General features: G+C 42.6%; 2 protein-coding genes across 5 annotated transcripts in view; both read left to right on the forward strand.

The window, feature by feature from the left end:
* The window catches only part of MTUS2 (microtubule associated scaffold protein 2), a 702116-nt gene that overhangs the window by 160988 nt on the left and 522726 nt on the right, over positions 1–18402 (forward strand). The window lies entirely within an intron of this gene.
* LOC116562206 (POM121-like protein 2) lies at positions 5704–6688 on the forward strand. Its single transcript, XM_032294341.1, has one exon. The coding sequence runs from the start codon at positions 5708–5710 to the stop codon at positions 6686–6688; it is 981 nt and encodes a 326-aa protein (XP_032150232.1). The 5' UTR covers positions 5704–5707.

An 18402-nucleotide genomic window follows, 5' to 3' on the forward strand; every position in this document is an offset into this window, starting at 1 on the left:
GAACATGTGGTGTTGGGTTTTCTGTTCTTACGTCAGTTTGCTGAGAATGATGGTTTCCAGATTTATCCATGTCACTGAAAAGGACCAGGAACTCATCCTTTTTTTATGGCTGCACAGTATTGCCTGGTGTATATACACCACATTGTCTTTATCGAGTCTATCACTGATGGGCATTAGGGTTGGTTTCAAGTCTTTGCTGTTGTGAACAGTGCCACAATAAACATACATGTGCCCGTGTCTTTATAATAGAATGATTTATAATCCTTTGAGTGTAGACCCAGTAATGAGATTGCTGGGTCAAATGGTGTTTCTAGTTCTAGATCCTTGAGGAATCACCACACTATCTTCCACAATGGTTGAATTAATTTATACTCCCATCAACAGTGTAGAAGCATTCCTATTTTTCCACATCCTCTCCAGCATTCGTTGTCCCCAGATTTTTTAATGATTGCCATTCTAACTGGTGTAAGGTGGTATTTCAAGTGGTTTTGATTTGCATTTCTCTAATGACCAGTGATGATGTGCATTTTTTCATATGTTTGTTGGACTCATATGTCTTCTTTTGAAAAGTTGTCTGTTCATATGCTTTGCCCACATTTTGATGGGGTTGTTTTTTTCCTCTTAAGTTTGTTTAAGTTCTCCATAGAATCTGGATATTAGCCCTTTGTCAGATGGGTAGATTGCAAAAATTTTTTCCCATTCTGTTGGTTGCCAGTTCACTCTATTGATAGTTTCTTTTGCTGTGTAGAAGCTCTTAAGTTTAATTAGATCTCATTTGTCTATTTTGGCTTTTGTTGCCATTGCTTTTGGTGTTTTAGTCATGAAGTCCTTGCCTATGCCTATGTCCTGAATGGTATTGCCTAGGTTTTCTTCTAGAGTTTTTATGGTGTTAGGCCTCATGTTTAAATCTTTAATCCATCTAGAGTTAATTTTTGTATAAGATGTAAGGAAGGGATCCATTTTCAGCTTTCTGCATGTGGCTAGCCAGTTTGCCCAGCACTATTTATTAAATAGGGAATCCTTTCCCCATTGCTTGTTTTTGTCAGGTTTGTCAAAGATCAGATGGTTGTAGTTTTGTGGCATTCTTTCTGAGGCTTCTGTTCTGTTCCATTGGTCTGTATCTCTGTTTTAGTACCAGTACCATGCTGTTTTGATTACTGTAGCCTTGTAATATAGTTTGAAGTCAGATAGCATGATACATCCAGCTTTGTTTGTATGTTTTTTGCTTAGAATTGTCTTGGCTATGTGTGCTCTTTTTTTGGTTCCATATGAAGTTTAAGGTGGTTTTTTTCCAATTCTGTGAAGAAAGTCATTGATAGCTTGATGGGGATAGCACTGAATCTATAAATTACTTTGGGCAGTATGGCTATTTTTACAATATTGATTCTTCCTAACGATGAGCATGGAATGTTTTTCCATCTGTTTGTGTCCTCTCTTATTTCCTTGAGAAGTGGTTTGTAGTTCTCCTTGAAGAGGTCCTTCATATCCCTTGTTAGTTGTATTCCTATTTTATTCTCTTTGTAGCAGTTGTGAGTGGGAGTTCACTCATAGTTTGGCTCTCTGTTTGTCTATTATTGGTGTATAGGAATGCTTGTGATCTTTGCACATTGATTTTGTATCCTGAGACTTTGCTGTAGTTACTTATCAGCAAGGAGATTTTGGGCTGAGACAATGGGGTCTTCTAAATATACAATCATGTCATTGGCAAACAGGGACAATTTGAACTCTTTCTATTCGAATACACTTTATTTCTTTCTCTTGCCTGTTGGCCCTAGCCAGAACTACCAATACTATGTTGAATAGCAGTGGTGAGAGAGGGCATCCTTGTCTAGTGCCGGATTTCAAAGGGAATGCTTCCAGTTTTTGTCCATTCAGTATGATACTAGCTGTGGGTTTGTCATAAATAGCTCTTATTATTTTGAAATATGATCCATTGATACCTAGTTTACTGAGAATTTTTAGCACAAAGGGCTGAATTTTATCGAAGGCCTTCTTTGCCTCTATTGAGATAATCAAGTGGTTTTTGTCTTTGGTTCTGTTTATATGATGGATTACGTTTATAGATTTGCAGATGTTGAACCAGCCTTGCATCCCCTGGATGAAGAAGCTGACTTGATCATGATGGATAAGCTTTTTGATGTGCTGTTGAATTCGGTTTACCAGTATTTTATTGAGGATTTTTGAATCAGTGTTCATCATGGATATTGGCCTGAAGTTTTCTTTTTTAGTTGTGTCTCTGCCAGGTTTTGGTATCAGGATGATGTTGGTCTCATAAAATGAGTTAGGGAGGATTCCCTCTTTTTGTATTGTTTGGAATAGTTTCAGAAGGAATGGTACCAGCACCTCCTTGTACCTCTGTTAGAATTTGGCTGTGAACCCATCTGGTCCTGGACTTTTTCTTTTTTTTTAGACAACAAAAAGCAAGCAGTTTATTTTTAGGGAAGAAGGAGAGCGTCAATCTAAATAAAAAAAAGAGAGAGGCTCTCTAAAGGAAAATTGTATTTTTTCGGGAAGAAGACATTACAGTGGGCATATGTATGCCATAACAAACTATCTGCATATTCAGGGAGGTAAGGGAAGACAGTGGTTTTTAGAGGAAAAGTAAGAAGGATTACATAATTGTTTCAAGGTAACTATCCTCGGCCACAACGGTCAGTAATAAGGGTGACACCACTATGTACTTGGACAGGCAATTGCTGGCAGATGTCCTTGCAGGGGTTTTTTTTTTTTTTTTTTTTTTTTTTTTTAATTTAAGTTCTGGGGTACGTATGCAGATCTTGCAGGATTGTCACATAGGAATACACATGCCATGGTGGTTTGCTGCTTCCACCCTGCCCCATCACCTACATTAGGTTTTTCTCCTAATGTTATCCCTCCCCAATGTACCCACCTACCCAATCAACCCACCCTCTGCTATCCCTCCCCAATCCCCACCCCCTGACAGACCCCGATGTGTGATGTTCCCCTCACTGTGTCCATGTGTTCTCATTGTTCAATACCCACCTGTAAGTGAAAATATGCAATGTTTGGTTTTCTGTTCTTGTGTCAGTTTGCTGAGAATGATGGTTCCCTGATTCATCCAGGTCCCTGCAAAGGACATGAACTCATCGTGTTTTATGGCTGCATAGTATTCCACGGTGTATATGTGCCACATTTTGTTTAGCAATGAACATACATGTGTATGTGTCTTTATAATAGAATGATTTATACTCCTTTGGGTATATACCCAGTAATGAGATTGTTGGGTCAAATGGTATTTCTATTTCTAGATCCTTGAGGAATTGCCACGCTGTCTTCCACAATAGTTGAACTAATTTACACTCCCACCAACAGTGTAAAAGTGTTACTATTTCTCCACATCCTCTCCAGCATCTGTTGTCTCCAGATTTTTTGATGATTGCCATTCTAACTGGTGTGAGATGGTATCTCAATGTGGTTTTGATTTACCTTTCTCTAATGACCAGTGATGATGAGCATTTTTTCATATGTTTGTTGGCTGCATAAATGTCTTCTTTTGAAAAGTGTCTGTTCATATCCTTTGCTCACTTTTTGATGGGGTTGTTTTTTTCTTGTAAATTTGTTTTAGTTCTTTGTAGATTCTGGAAATTAGCCCTTTGTCAGATGGGTAGCTTGCAAAAATATTTTCCCATTCTGTTGGTTGCCGGTTCACTCTAATGATTGTTTCTTTTGCTGTGCAGAAATTTAATTAGATTCCATTTATTTATTTTGGCTTTTGTTGCCATTGCTTTTGGTGTTTTAGCTTTCTGCCCATGGCTAGCCAGTTTTCTCAATACCATTTATTAAATTGGAATCCTTTCCTCATTGCTTGTTTTGGTCAGGTTTGTCAAAGATCAGATGGTTGTAGATGTGTGGTGTTACTTCCAAGGCCTCTGGTCTGTTCCTTTGGTCTATATCTCTGTTTTGGTACCAGTATCATGCTGTTTTGATTACTATAGCCTTGTAGTATAGTTTGAAGTCAGGTAGTGTGATGCCTCCAGCTTTGTTCTTTTTGCTTAGGATTGTCTTGGCTATGCAGGCTCTTTTTTGGTTCCATATGAAGTTTAAGGTGGTTTTTTTCAGTTTTGTGAAGAAGGTCAGTGCACCTCAGTATAGGCGACAAAGCAAGACTCTGTCACAAAAACAAAAGAAAACTAAACTAAAAGTAGAACTACCATTTGATCCAGCAATCCCACTACTGGGTAGCTACCTAGAGGAAAAGAAGTCATTATACGGAAAAGATACTTGCACATGCATGTTTATTGCAGCAGAATTCACAATTGCAAAAATATAGAATCAGCCCACAAACCCATCAATTAATGAATGGATTAAAAAAATGTAGTACAAATGTACTATGGAATACTACTCAGCCTTAAGAAATGAAATAATGGCATTTGGAGCAAGCTGGATGAAGCTGGAGACCATTTTTCTAAGTGAAGTAGCTCAGGAATGGAAAACTAATCATCATATATTCTCACTTGGAGATATATGACGGAGCTAAGCTATGATACAAAGGGATAAGAATGATACAATGGACTTTAGGGACTTCAGAAATGGGTGGGAGGTGAGTGAGGGAGGAAAGACTACACACTGGGGGCAGTGTACACTGCTTGGGTAATGGGCGCACTCAAGCCTCAGAAATCACCCACTAAAGAACTTATACATGTAACCAAACATCACCTTTGCCCAAAAAACTACCACAATAATTTTAAATAAAGTGAAAAGAGAAATGACATTAGTGTTGAGAGACAATCTATTGATGGATATACAAAGGCTGAAAATTGTGGGAAATCCACATAAAATAAACATTCTAAGTGCTAAAACAAAACCTAATGACTCAGTTTTCTTAAGAGCAAAATTGCAAAAAGTGACATTAATGCCCATCCTAGAAGAATAAAACACACATCACCTTTACTGTTATGAGTAAATTACTTGTCTTTCCTTGAAAGAGTATCCAAGCCTATTGTGTTCATTTTCACACTGATCAAAGAGAGCACCCTTCTGTCCACAGGGATCTGCAGTTTTCAGGACCTGGCAGAAATTCTATCTTTTCCTTTTTTTTTTTTTGAGACAGAGTCTAGCTTTGTTTCCCAGGCTGAAGTGCAGTGGTGCAATCTTGGCTCACTGTAACCTCTGCCTCCCAGGTTCAAGTGATTCTCCTGCCTCAGCCTCCCAAGAGGCATGTGCCACCTTGCCCCGCTAATTGTTTGTATTTTTAGTAGAGATGAGGTTTCACTGTGTAAGCCAAGATGGTCTAGATCTCCTGACCTGGTGATCCGCGTGCCTCGGCCTCCTAAAGTGCTGGGATTACAGGTGTGAGCCACCGCGCCTGGCCTTTATCCTCTACCTTTAACAGTCAGGCACAAAAGTAGAGGCAGCTGCTAGGCCCCTCTGCCCAGAGCCAAGTGACTGTCACCATCAGTAGGCAGGATGAAGGCTTGAGCTTCCCTGGTCCCAGAGATCTTCTGGGTGCTGCCCTCCCCCGCTGCAGCTGCACCCCAGAACATCCCTGAGTCCGCGAGACAATGGCCTGATCCGTGCAGGATTCTATGGCCAGCGGGTACCAGCGCGTGATGCTTTGTGCGCTTGAAGCGTCCTGAGACCAACGGTCACGGTCACCAAGTTCTGCACACTTGGCACCGGCCTCAGACTTCGGAAACTTGTGGAAGCCGAATTTCTAAGGAAAGGTCCCGACCGCTACACTGCTGTCATGGGCAGCTATCTGAGCAGGTTCCTGGGCTGGCCCCGGGCCAGGCTGCCGCCCCGATCCTGGAAGCCCCGGACCCTGCGCTCCAGACCCGTCCGACGCTCCCAGGTCCAGAACCGCTGCAAAGTCGTCAATGTCCACAGGCCGCGCTGGGTCCGCACCCGGCACCTCCCCAAGGCTCCTCCAGACTGGGATCATGCCCGCATCTGGGGGTGCTATTCCAAGAGGCCATCGCTCCACAGCTTCATTGGGCCGGGCTGTACCGATATTCGCCTGGCCTACCTGAAGTGGTGGCTTTGGCATGCCCGGCACCCGCGGCCCGTCCGCAGCCTGGTGACAGTGAAAATCGCCCCGCCGGAGCACAGAGGGGAGCCTCGACAAGCCTCGCCTGCGCTGGAGCGCCCAGATCCCTGTGCCAGGGAGACCGTGCTCAAGGCCCTCAGCCAGTGCAACAAGGGAAAAAGGAAATTCACCGAGCCACTCTGGTTTGAGGCCCCGGACACCAAGCAGAGGAAGCAGAGCCCGGAACCCAGGCCTTCTGCCTTCAAGCCCATCAGGAGACATGGAGAGGTCCCCGCCTTTGTGCCCAGGCCTGGGCCGCTGAGAAGCCTCCGCTCTCCCGCAGCAGTGTGTTCGGGGAGATACGGCCTTTTTTCAGCCCGCCGCCCGCCCTACTGCAGGAAGTACTCCGTCCAGAGCCCAGTCGCAGCGGCCACCGCGGGAGCTCTAGGAGCAGGTGCAGCAATGTCTCCGTGTCTTGGGCCTTCCTACCCCTCAAGGAGAGCCGCCCCGGGGTGGGGACCATGCACCTCTGAGCACACCCAGACTGCAGCCCGGCTCAGAGTCAGGGGACCTTCTCCTGAGCCTCCAGACTCCTTCACCCTACTGACCTGTTTCACCCCCACAGGAGCCACTGAGCCCACCAGGGCACTGCCCACCGCTTCAGCTGACCACTCTGCCAGCCCCAGCCCTGCCTCTCCTTAGCCTGCGGAGCCCCCACTGAAGAGACCTTGTTGCCCTCAAAACCCTTCCCTTTCCCCTGCCCACCCGTTTCTGCCTTCTCCCTGGAACAGGAGGCAGCCGTATCCTCCATTTTCATAGTTTGTATAGTAAATATTTCTTCTTTTAAATAATAGTGTCTTTATTATTTTTAAAAAAGTAGAAGTCAGTTGCATATCCTTAAGCAGGAAAAGAAAGAAAAATTCAAGCCACACATCACGCTATATAGAAAAATTAACTCAAGTGGATCATAGACTTAAATGTAAAATGTACAAATTTAAATCTTTCAGAAGAATGGGTACATATGCAGATCTTGCAGGATTGTTGCATAGGTGCACACATGCCGTGGTGGTTTGTTGCCTTGATGCCCCCATCACCTACATCAGGCATTTCTTCCAATGTTATTCCTCCCTAACCTCCCTGCCTGCCACTCCCAACAGACTAGCTATCCCTCCCCTAGCCCCCCACCCCACAACAGACCCCAGTGTTTGATGTTCACCTCCTTGTGCCCATGTGTTCTCATTGTGCAATACCCACCTATGAGTGAGAACATGCAATGCTTGGTTTTCTGTTCTTGAGTCAGTTTGCTGAGAATGATAGTCTCCAGATTCATCCATGTCCCTACAGAGGACATGAACTCATTCTTTTTATGGCTGCATAGTATTCCATGGTGTATATGTGTCACATTTTCTTTACCCATTCTCTCATTGATGAGCATTAGGGTTGGTTCCAAGTCTTTGCTATTGTAAACAGTGCCGCAATGAACATGTGTGCAGGTGTCTTTATAATAGAATGATTTATAATCCTTTGGGTATATACCCAGTAATGGGATTGCTGGGTCGAATGGAATTTCTATTTCTAGGTCCTTGAGGAATCACCACACTGTCTTCCACAATGGTTGAACTAATTTACACTCCCACCAACAGTGTAAAACCATTCCTATTTCTCCACATCCTCTCTAGCATCTATTGTCCCCAAATTTTTTAATAATCACCATTCTAACTGGCGTGAGATGATATCTCAGTGTGGTTTTGATTTGCATTTCTCTAATGACCAGTGATGATGAGCATCCTTTCATATGTTTGTTGGCTGCATAAATGTCTTCTTTTGAAAAGCGTCTGTTCATATTCTTTGCCCACTTTTGGATGCGGTTGTTTTTTTCTTGTAAATTTGCATTAGTTCTTTGTAGATTCTAGAAAACAGCCCTTTGTCAGGTAGCTTGCAAAAATATTTTCCCATTCTGTTGGTTGCTGGTTCATTCTAATGATTGTTTCTTTTGCTGTGCAGAAGCTCTTAAGTTTAATTAGATCCCATTTGTCAATTTTGGCTTTTGTTGCCTTGCTTTTGGTGTTTTCGTCATGAAGTCATTGCCCATGCTTATGTCCTGAATGGTATTACCTAGGTTTTCTTCTAGAGTTTTTATGGTGTTAGGTCTAATGTTAGAATCTTTAATCCATCTAGAGTTAATTTTTGTGTAAGGTGTAAGGAAGGGGTCCAGTTTCAGCTTTCTGCACATGGCTAGCCAGTTTTCCCAACATCATTTATTAAACAGAGAATCCTTTCCACATTGTTTGCTTTTGTTAGGTTTGTCAAAGATCAGATGGTTGTAGATGTGTGGTGTTACTTCCAAGGCCTCTGTTCTGTTTCATTGGTCTATGTGTCTATTTTGGTACCAGTATCATGCTGTTTTGATTACTGTAGCTTTGTAGTATAGTTTGAAGTCTGGTAGCATGATGCCTCCAGCTTTGTTCTTTTTGCTTAGGATTGTCTTGGTTATGTAGGCTCTTTTTTGGTTCCATATGAAGTTTTAGGTGGTTTTTCCCAGTTCTATGAAGAAGGTCAACGGTAGCTTGATGGAGATAGCATTGAATATATAAACTACTTTGGGCAGCATGACCATTCATGATATTGATTCTAACCATGAACATGGAATGCTTTTCCATCTGTTTGTGTCCTCTTTTACTTCCTTGAGCAGTGGTTTGTAGTTCTTTTTGAAGAGACCCTTCACATCCCTTGTTAATTGTATTCCTAGGTATTTTATTCTCTTTGTAGCAGTTGTGAATGCGAGTTCACTTATGATTTGGCTCTCTCTTTGTGTATTATTAATGTATAGGAGTGCTTGTGATTTTTGCACATTGATTTTGTATCCTGAGACTTTGCTGAAGTTGCTTGTCAGCTTAAGGAGATTTTGGGCTGAGACGATGGAGTCTTCTAAATATACAATCATGTTGTCTGCAAATAGAGACAATTTGACTTCCTCTTTTCCTAATTGAATACCCTTTATTTCTTTCTCCTCCCATACTATGTTGAATAGGAGTGGTGAGAGAAGGCATCCTTGTCTTGTGCCAGTTTTCAGAAGGAATGCTTCCAGTTTTTGACCATTCAGTATGATATTGGCTGTCAATTTGTCATAAATTTGTCAATTATTTTTTATCCAGAGGTCATTCAGGAGGAGATTGTTCAGTTTCCATGTAGTTGCACAGTTTTGAGTGAGTTTCTTAATTCGAAGTTCTAATTTGATTGCACTGTGGTCTGAGATAATGTTATGATTTCTGTTCTTTTGCATTTGCTGTGGAGTGTTTTACGTCTAATTATGTGGTCAATTTTAGAATAAGGAAGAGGTGGTGCTGACAAGAATGTATATTCTGTGGATTTGGGGTGGAGAGTTCTGTAGATATCTGTTAGGTCAACTTGGTCCAGATCTGAGTTCCTTGCTAATCTTCTGTCTTGTTGACCTGTCTAATATTGACAGTGGCGTGTTAACTTTTCCCACTATTATAGTGTGGCAGTCTAGGTCTCTTTTTAAGTCATTAAGAACTTGCTTTATGTATCTGGGTGCTCCCGTATTGGGTGCACATAAATTTAGGACAGTTAGCTCTTCTTGTTGCATTGATCCCTTTACCATTATGTAATGCCCTTCTTTGTCTCTTGATCTTTGTGGGCTTAAAGTCTGTTTTATCGGAAACTAGGATTGCAACCCCTGCTTTTTTCCTCTCCATTTGCTTGGTAAATATTCCTTCATCCCATTATTTTGGGCCTACATGTGCCTTCGCATGTAAGACATGCAAAGTTTGCTGAAGCAGAACCGACACCACCACTTTTCCCAGGTGTTCTGTTCCAGGAAGGTGGGGCTTTATTTGTAAGTCCCTGATGGGCTGCTGCCTTGGTTCCTTTCTGCCCAGCAAGAAGGTAGTCTAGTTGACAGTCTGCCTGCAGAGGTGTTGCTGAGCTACCGTGGGCTCTGCCCAGTTGCTGTGTTAACTTCCTTGTGACTTTGTTTACACAGGCAAGGTTAAAACCGCCTACCCAAACCTCAGCAATGGCGGACGCCCCTCCCCCAACCAAGCTGTAAAGTGCCAAGGCGAGCTCAGACTGCTGAGCTGGCTGTAAGAATTTCAAGCTAGTGGATCTTAGCTTTCTGGTCTTCATGTGGGTGGGACCCACCGAGCCAGATCACTTGGCTCCCTGGCTTCAGCCCCCTTTCTCAGGGGAATGAGTGGTTCTATCTCGAGGTGTTCTAGATACTACTGGGGTATGAAAAAAAATTGCTGTGGCTAAAACAGCTACCTAGTTTTGTGCTGGAAACCTCGGGCACTGGTATGGTAGGCACCAGAGGGAATCTCCTGGTCTGCTGGTTGTGAAGGCTGTGGGAATAGCGCAATATCTGAACCCGAGTGCCAGAATGTCAGAAACATCCCTAATGGTGTCCCTTGGCTAGAAGAGGGAGTTATCTGGTCCCTTGCACTTCCCAGGTGAGGTGACGCCCCACCCGGCTTTGGTTTGCCCTCCTTGGGCTACACCCACTGCCTAACCAGTCCCAGTGAGATGAACCTGGTACCTAGGTTGGAAATTCAGAGATTGCTTGCCTTCTGGATTAGTCTTGCTGGGAACTGTGGACCAAAGCTGTTCCTATTTGGCCATCTTGGCAGAAGTCCCTTGTGATGTGTTTCATATTTCCTGTCACCATTATTTCCGTTTTTCTTTTTCTAAAAAAGTAATTTTTTTTATTTGATACTTTTAGTTATGGAAGTAATATATATTTGCTTTACTAAGTGAAGCTACTTAGTACAAAGATCATATGTAGGTAAAATTAGTGATCTAAAAGCTCTTTCCAGCACAACTCCCTGAGACAGTCAGTATTAACAGCCCCGTGTACATCTTTCTAAAACATTCTTGCTCCATTAAATACATGAGTTCATTGTACACACACTGGTATTCTGTTCTTATTTGAACAGAATAATATTTTTACTCATTATTTTGTAATTTGCCTTTTCAGTTTAACCATAGGTCATGTACATTCCTGCAAATTAGTAGATACAGATCTAACCGCATCTCTTTTTTTCAAGTATCACATACATGGAGATAATATTACAGGTTGGGTGTCCTTTGAGGTTCTTTTTTTGTTTTCTTTTACTTTCTCTCTTGTCATCTTATCTCTTATCATGCTTGGTAATCCATGTGAATTACTTGGTGTGTATCCTTCTATGTTTTCCTCTATGCCCAGATAACTGTATGTGAACATATAAACATATAAGGGGTTGAGAACATTTGCCAACTTTTATTAAATGGTATATTAAACACACTTTTCTGTATCTTAGTTTCCTAATTTAACAAAACTTCATAGAAGCATCTCCAACTCAACTGGTGTAGCTTGCATTTATTCTTTTATGGATACATACTGTTCCATGATATGGACCTCTCATTATTTATGAAACTGTCACCTTTTTTTTTCTTTTTTGGCATTAGGAATAGTGGTTTAATAAACATATTTTTACATTCTTTTGTATTGGTATTTTTACTTTAAAAAAGTGTTACAGTGTTTGGGATCTCATTAAAATGTACGTTTAGCAATAGGTATTGCTAGATTGCTTCTAAAATTTTTGTTAACAGTGGCCACTAGCAGTTTGCGAGAGTGCCCCTCTCTTGACATCTCTGTTAGTGGTAAGTGCTAATCTTTATGATTTTTGCATCTGGATGGAAATGTTGAGTTTGAGCAGCTTTCTAATACATTTGGTCTTTTTGTTCTTGACTTGGCTGGGAATTTCCTATTTATTTATTTTTTTTGCACATTTTTCCACTGAGTTGCTTTTTTATCAATTTGGAGCTCTAGGCCAGGTGCGGTGGCTCACACCTGTAATCCCAGCACTTTGGGAGGCCGAGGCAAGCAGATCGCCTAAGGTCAGGAGTTTGAGACCAGCCTGGCCAACATGGTGAAACCCCATCTCTACTAAAAATACAAAAATGAGCTGTGCATGGTGGTGGGCGCCTGTAATCCCAGCTACATGGGAGGCTGAGACAGGAGAATTTCTTCAAGCCAAGAGGTGGAGGTTGCAGTGAGCCACGAAAGGACCATTTATTTCACTCTAGGCTGGGCAACAAGAGTGATATTCCGTCTCAAAAAAAAAAATGTATTTTATTTAAAAATGTTTATTGCAAATATTTTTAAGCCTGTTATTTGTCTTTAAACTTTGCTTGTGCTAGCTTTTGTTCTTGCAAAATTTTTAAATTTCCGTATAGCCAAATATGTATCTTTTGTATTATGTTTATATGTTTTGTGGGATAAGATCTCCATGCATTCCTTGGTTGTACACATAGTCCCGTCCCTAGATTTTCTTTTTAAGAGCTATTGGTTTAATTTTGACATCTAGCTTTTCCTTTTATATATTTTAGTAAAGTTACTTTATGTAAATTTTGCATATGGGGCAAGTAAGAGGACCAAATTAATTTTGTTCCAACTAGACAGCCGCGGGTGTCAGCACCATTTATTCGAATTCCAAAAAAAAATAGTGAAGGGGGAGTTGAGGCTTCCCTTATCAGACATTAAAACATACTATAAGGGCTACTGTAGTAAAATCGGTGTGATAGACAAATATATCAATGAAACAGAATGGAGACTCCAGAAATAGATCTCAGTGTAAGTAAAATTTTGAAATATGATAATGCGGTATTTAAATTCTGTTGGTAAAAGAGTGGTATATTTAAGATATATCTACTTTTTAAAAATTTCAGGGGAAAAAAGAATTTGCAGTGTGTTCATTTTTACTAACAATGCAGATAAATATTCATGGCATTTAAGAATAAATTCCACAGAAAAATGCAGAATCTTTGCTGAAGAATTTCTCAGTGGCTCATGTTGGGTGTATTTCAGTGACTGTGACAATGACAGTCATTTCCTGGCCTCACACCATAAGTGCTGACAAGTTTGAGGGAATATCCCAGTGGGTCACTTCTTAATTTCAAGGCACCCGAGATGACACAGATGGTGCAAGATTAATTACCTAAAAACAAAATTGTGACCTTCCATTAGTTTCTTCTGTCATTAGTCCACACACCTGGGGCATTTCCTGACTGAATGCAGCTGGGCAGAATTAGGAGGGAGGGTGTGTTCCTGTATTCAGGAATGTACTCACAGTGGCCCATATGAGGAGTGGGTGTGGGCAGTGCTAAGAGGTTCTGAGGAGGAAGGTGGTGGTGTAGGAACATTTTTGAAGTGAAGCTGTGAAGCAGAGGTAGGATTTTAATAGGTGGATTGGAAAAGGTGGCCTTCCAAGAATGTGTGTGACATAAGCATACACACACATGTGCAATCATTTGGTGAAGTGGATGTGTAAGGAGAGGGAGGGATGATCAGGATAGGAGTGATCAGCCCTACATGATCAGTGGTGGGGCTTCTGGCAAGGGGGACTTACGTACAGGGCTGAGTTTGTTTTGGAAAGGTCATTTCGAAGGGTGGTTGGAGTAGAGTCCACTCAGAAGCCTGTTCATAACCATGACCTCATTTGGCCTGTGCTCTGTTGACTGTCCCCAGACAGTTACCATTTACTGAGCAATTCCACGTGACAAGGTTCATTAGGCACTTCCCATGGAAGAACACTGTGAAGTCAGCTATAGATTCTGGTCTTATAGGTAAGAAAACTGAGTTACGAGACAAATTTTCCCAGGGTTATGTTAATTGGCAGAGCTGCTAGTCAGAGTCTGGTTTGATAGGATCTAAAGACTTTGCCCATTCTGCCCTATGATGCCATCTTTTACCCACATGTTACATCTGTGCTCATGCCACCTGCCCACAGTCACACCAGCCTGGCATTGCACGGTTTCTGTGAAGTTTTGCATAATGCAGCTTGCATTATGGTTAATGCAACCCATGCATAATTGAACTGACTTTAAAAAATAAAATATAAATACAAACTAAAAGCAGATTTATAAGTATCTAGGGGCAGCTTTTGTGTGGCATAGCATTTAAGGGAAGCCTTTATCTTGTTGTCAGCATATTGCCACATTAGCCAGAGCCAGCCAGATGGGAATGTGGTGGCCCACTTAGGTCCTCTTTAATTGCTCACTATAAATAGCTTAATGATGCCGCCATAAAAAGCCTCTGATATAAGTGAGGGGCTCAGTGTGACCCATATATGTGATGTTTTTCTAGGTATCTGTGTCTGGGAAATTGGATGGCTGTGTCTGAGATGGTTTTCACTGCTGAAATGAAAGCTTCATTTCTAAGCCAATCCTTTCTTACTGCCCCTTCCTTCAGATGCCGTGGTCTCCCTCATTCCTTTCTGCCGTCATCTGTGGGGAGGTCAAGGTTGGCACTGTATCACTCTCACATGCCAGAGAGAATTCCAGCACCCACTTGACCTGGCGGCAGGGAGAAGTGCCTGCCTGAACCAGTCCTGATCTAGAAGGCCATTGCAGGCCTTCATGTCATGCCCCTTTCTGCTTGGACCATCACGGGCACTTTAGCCACCTTGCTCTGCTCCAGATAAGGATGAATTTTCTTTTTTAAAACATTTCCATGAGTTTTTGGGACACAGGTGATACTTGGTTGCCTGAGCAAGTTCTTTAGTGGTGATTTGTGAGATTTGGGTGCATCCGTCACCCGAGCAGTATACACGGCACCATATTTATAGTCTTTTATCTCTCACTCCCCTCTCATCTTTCCCCTAAAGTCCATTGTATCATTCTTATGCCTTTGCGTCCTCATAGCTTAGCTCCCATGTATCAGTGAGAACATACGATGTTTGGTTTTTTATTCCTGAGTTACTTCATTTAGATTAATAGTCTTCGATCTCATAGACATGGATGAATTTTCTTGATTCAGTCACAAGATCATTTCTGCCATGGTTGTCACTAGCCTTTGTCAGTCCCCACCCTCACCCTTACTCCTGTCCCCAGCGACAGGTAGGAATCTCCCTTAAGGTTTTTGCCTGCCACAGGTTGTAGATGGTTCCTTATCACTTCAGTATAGTGGTAGCAACTCAGTGCTCCTTCTGGTGGCCCCACCTTCGGTTGGCTTCCCACCTTTGTGCGAAACATTCCATCCGTACTTGGTTGGTTTCTTCACCAAAGCCTCTTTTTTCAAAAAGAATGGAATCTAGTAGAATTGGAGAAATGAGAGGTCAGGACGGTTGCAGTGAAAGCAGAGGGGGCTAGTGGGTAAAAAACATACAGAGTAAAGACCCAAACTTCAGGGGAGTGTGTATACCTGGAAGAAACAAAAACACCAATAAAAAAGCTCTGTAGCTTGGAGGATTAAAGGGAGTGAGAGGGAGTGAGGGAACGTGGGAGGCAGTCCTGGGGAGGCTGGATGGATGAGCTGGTGGGAAGGAAGTGTGGCGGAGTCAGAGGGAAGAAGGCTGCCCTAGAGTTGGGTGAGCTGGTAGGAAGGAAGTGTGGTGGGGACAGAAGGAAGAAGGCTGTCCCTAGAGATGGATGAGCTGATGGGAAGGAAGTGCGGGGGGAGCAGAGGGAAGAAGGCTGCCCTAGAGATGGATGAGCTGATGGGAAGGAAGTGGGGAGGGGACAGAGGGAAGAAGGCTGCCCTAGAGATGGATGAGCTGGTGGGAAGGAAGTGTGGTGAGGAAAGAAGAAAGAAGGCTGCCCTAGAGATGGATGAGCTGGTGGGCAGGAAGTGTGGGGGGACAGAAGGAAGAAGGCTGCACCTAGAGATGGATGAGCTTGTGGGAAGGCAGTGTGGTGAGGACAGAAGGAAAAAGGCTGCCCTAGGGATGGATGAGCTGGTGGGAAGGCAGTGTGGTGAGGACAGAAGGAAAAAGACTGCACCTAGAGATGGATGAGCTTGTGGGAAGGCAGTGTGGTGAGGACAGAGGGAAAAAGGCTGCCCTAGAGGAAGAGCAATGCTTTCATGGTCTGGGGCTTGCACCTGCCTTACCACATGTGCTAAAAGATATATTACAGTGTACAAAGAACACTGGAGATGGAGATAATGGGTGGTTTCTCACTGGAATAGAAAACAACTTGGTACTTTGGCCTATAGATGCTAATGACTTGTGGTAGTATCTGGTATCCTTTCTCTTTGTGAAGAGGTGGTCTTTTCCTTACTCATAAAAAAATTAATACCAGTGATGACATTTGCCATTTATTGAATACCCATATTTCCTTTGTGCCATGACTCTTCTCTCCGAAGTTTATCATAATTCAGTAAAGCGGGGGATACTTTCCTTATTCTATTAGATGAGGAAAATACACTTGGTCCTCTGTATCCCTGGGTTCTACATTAATAGATTCATCCAACTGTGGATTGAAAATATTCAGAAAAAAAGAGGGTTGCATCTATATTGAAGATGCACTGACTTTTTTTTCCTGTCACTCTTTCTTAAATAATACAGAATAACAACTGTTTACATAGCATTTACATTATATTAGGCATTACTAGTAATCTGGAAACAATTTAAAGTATACAGGAAGGTGTGCTCAGGTTACATGCAAATACTGTGCCATTTTATGTTGGACACTTGAGCATCCACAGAGTTTTGTATCTGTTGCGGGCAGGACCTGGAAACAGTGCCCTTTGGATACTGGGGGACGGCTGTGTTCAGGTAAGTTGCCAAGGCCAGAATGTAGAGCTCTGACTCTAATCTCACACTCTTTCTTAGGAACCATGTCTTTTCTCTCAGAAGTATAGACGTGCATGAATCCTGCAGTATGATGCCAGGAATTGGTTCTGTTTGCTGTGGAATTCAGGAACGTAGTATTCTGTATTTTGTGATACTCATGGGATAGGAGACATGTGACAGAATTGTAAGGTGGGCCTTTAATGAATTACTAGCCTAGGCACCTTGAAAAACCATGTTCCTGGGGCATGGTCTCTGAGCACAGCTCATTTTTCTGAAATGAACAGGTGCTGCAACCCGTTGTGCTGGAATTGTCAGTTTTGGCTGTGCTCTAACAGCAATAAAGTAAGAAAAAATGTCCAAGTGCTTATTAGGCATCTGAATTTAACTTGTGCCTCCTGCTTAATTAGCACAGTCATTCGGAATCCTTAGTTCCCAGCCTATGTGTGATCTCAGGCTTCCCCTAGATAGTGGATTCGTAGAGGCGGAGGGCGTTTTTCCAGCTGTCTATACTTGGCATGGGCTGCCCGTTTTCCCACAAGCCTACTGCTTGCTTGATTTATCTTTATTAACGTAAAATGAATCTATAAGTACAGTGGCACTACCTGCTATTTAAGATCATTAATATCTAACATCAGCTAATCATGCCATTTTATGTCAGGCACTTGAGCATCCACAGATTTTTGTATCTGTGGGGCCACGGAGGTGAATTTAGAACCCTCTGATTCTAAACTCACACTCTTTCTTAGGACCCACACTCTTGCTTAGGAAACACAGCAATAGAAGATGATAAGGAACCTGTAAGTAAGCCTAAAGGATGTTGGAACAGCCTAAATCGATGTTGGGAAATTTATATATGAAGTGAAGAGTCTGTTATTCTTAGTCTGTTTACTATTGTTTAAAAATATCTCCAAAAGATTTGACTGTCTGGTTTCTCAGGCTACACGCTGGTACAAGTAGCAGATTAAAAGGTGTGGAGATTCTCTGGGGGCGGCCACATTGACAAGAGCTAGAAGTAGAAAATGGAACAGACAATTACAGGAGCTTCCAAAATTGGGTCAACAGGTCCCATTTAACATGACAGCAAATGGAAGAGTCTGCCTCACATAGCAAACTCCAAGTGAATCTTGTGGAATAAACAAACCTATAGCTGTGGATGTTTGCATTCTTGACCTTGTCAGCAAGGTTAAATTCATTTCGGTGGCCTGCGTTTCAGAAGGATAAGGCAATGCATAGTTCACTTTAAAGCTAGGTCTATGTTTAATATTTAACAACAAAGTTTTAAAAATTTGTGTTTTAAAAAAACAAGCTGGACTTCTGTTTCTGGGAAGATGGTAGGCCTCTGAGAATGCAAGTAAATTCTCCTTCTAGACAGACCAGCTGGAGACCTCAGGACCTGAGGAGGAACACAGTGGTGGGGGGTCCCTGGGCTGGCTTTTTGCCTCCTCTGTCTCAGACTTGGAGCAGAAGCAGCTGGTAACCCAGAACAGCCCATGAACACAGAGGAAAATCCCCAACAACAGCCTGCTTTCTCTAGCCAGAAGGCCAGGAAAGGAGCAGTTCAACAAGACAGGAAACCTCTCTGATTACCCCTCGACTCCAGCTGCACCGTGGAAAAAGTGTGCCCCCACTTCCACCTGTGCCAGTGAATGTCACATGGAGAGCCTAGGTTCCCCACCTTCTGAGATTGTAATGAGTGGCTTCAACTGCCCCCACCAGGATGGTGGTAGGGAAGGCTAAGTAAGGAGCTTGGATTTCTACCCCCGCCTGGCAGCACAAAGGGCACTTCGCCTTCCCCATTGCAGTGGTGTCAGAGGAGGCCCAGTGGAGAGGCAGGACTTCACCCCA

Source organism: Sapajus apella, unplaced genomic scaffold (genome assembly GCF_009761245.1).
Source record: "Sapajus apella isolate SASKATOON/1434 unplaced genomic scaffold, GSC_monkey_1.0 scaffold32, whole genome shotgun sequence".
Lineage (NCBI taxonomy): Eukaryota > Metazoa > Chordata > Mammalia > Primates > Cebidae > Sapajus > Sapajus apella.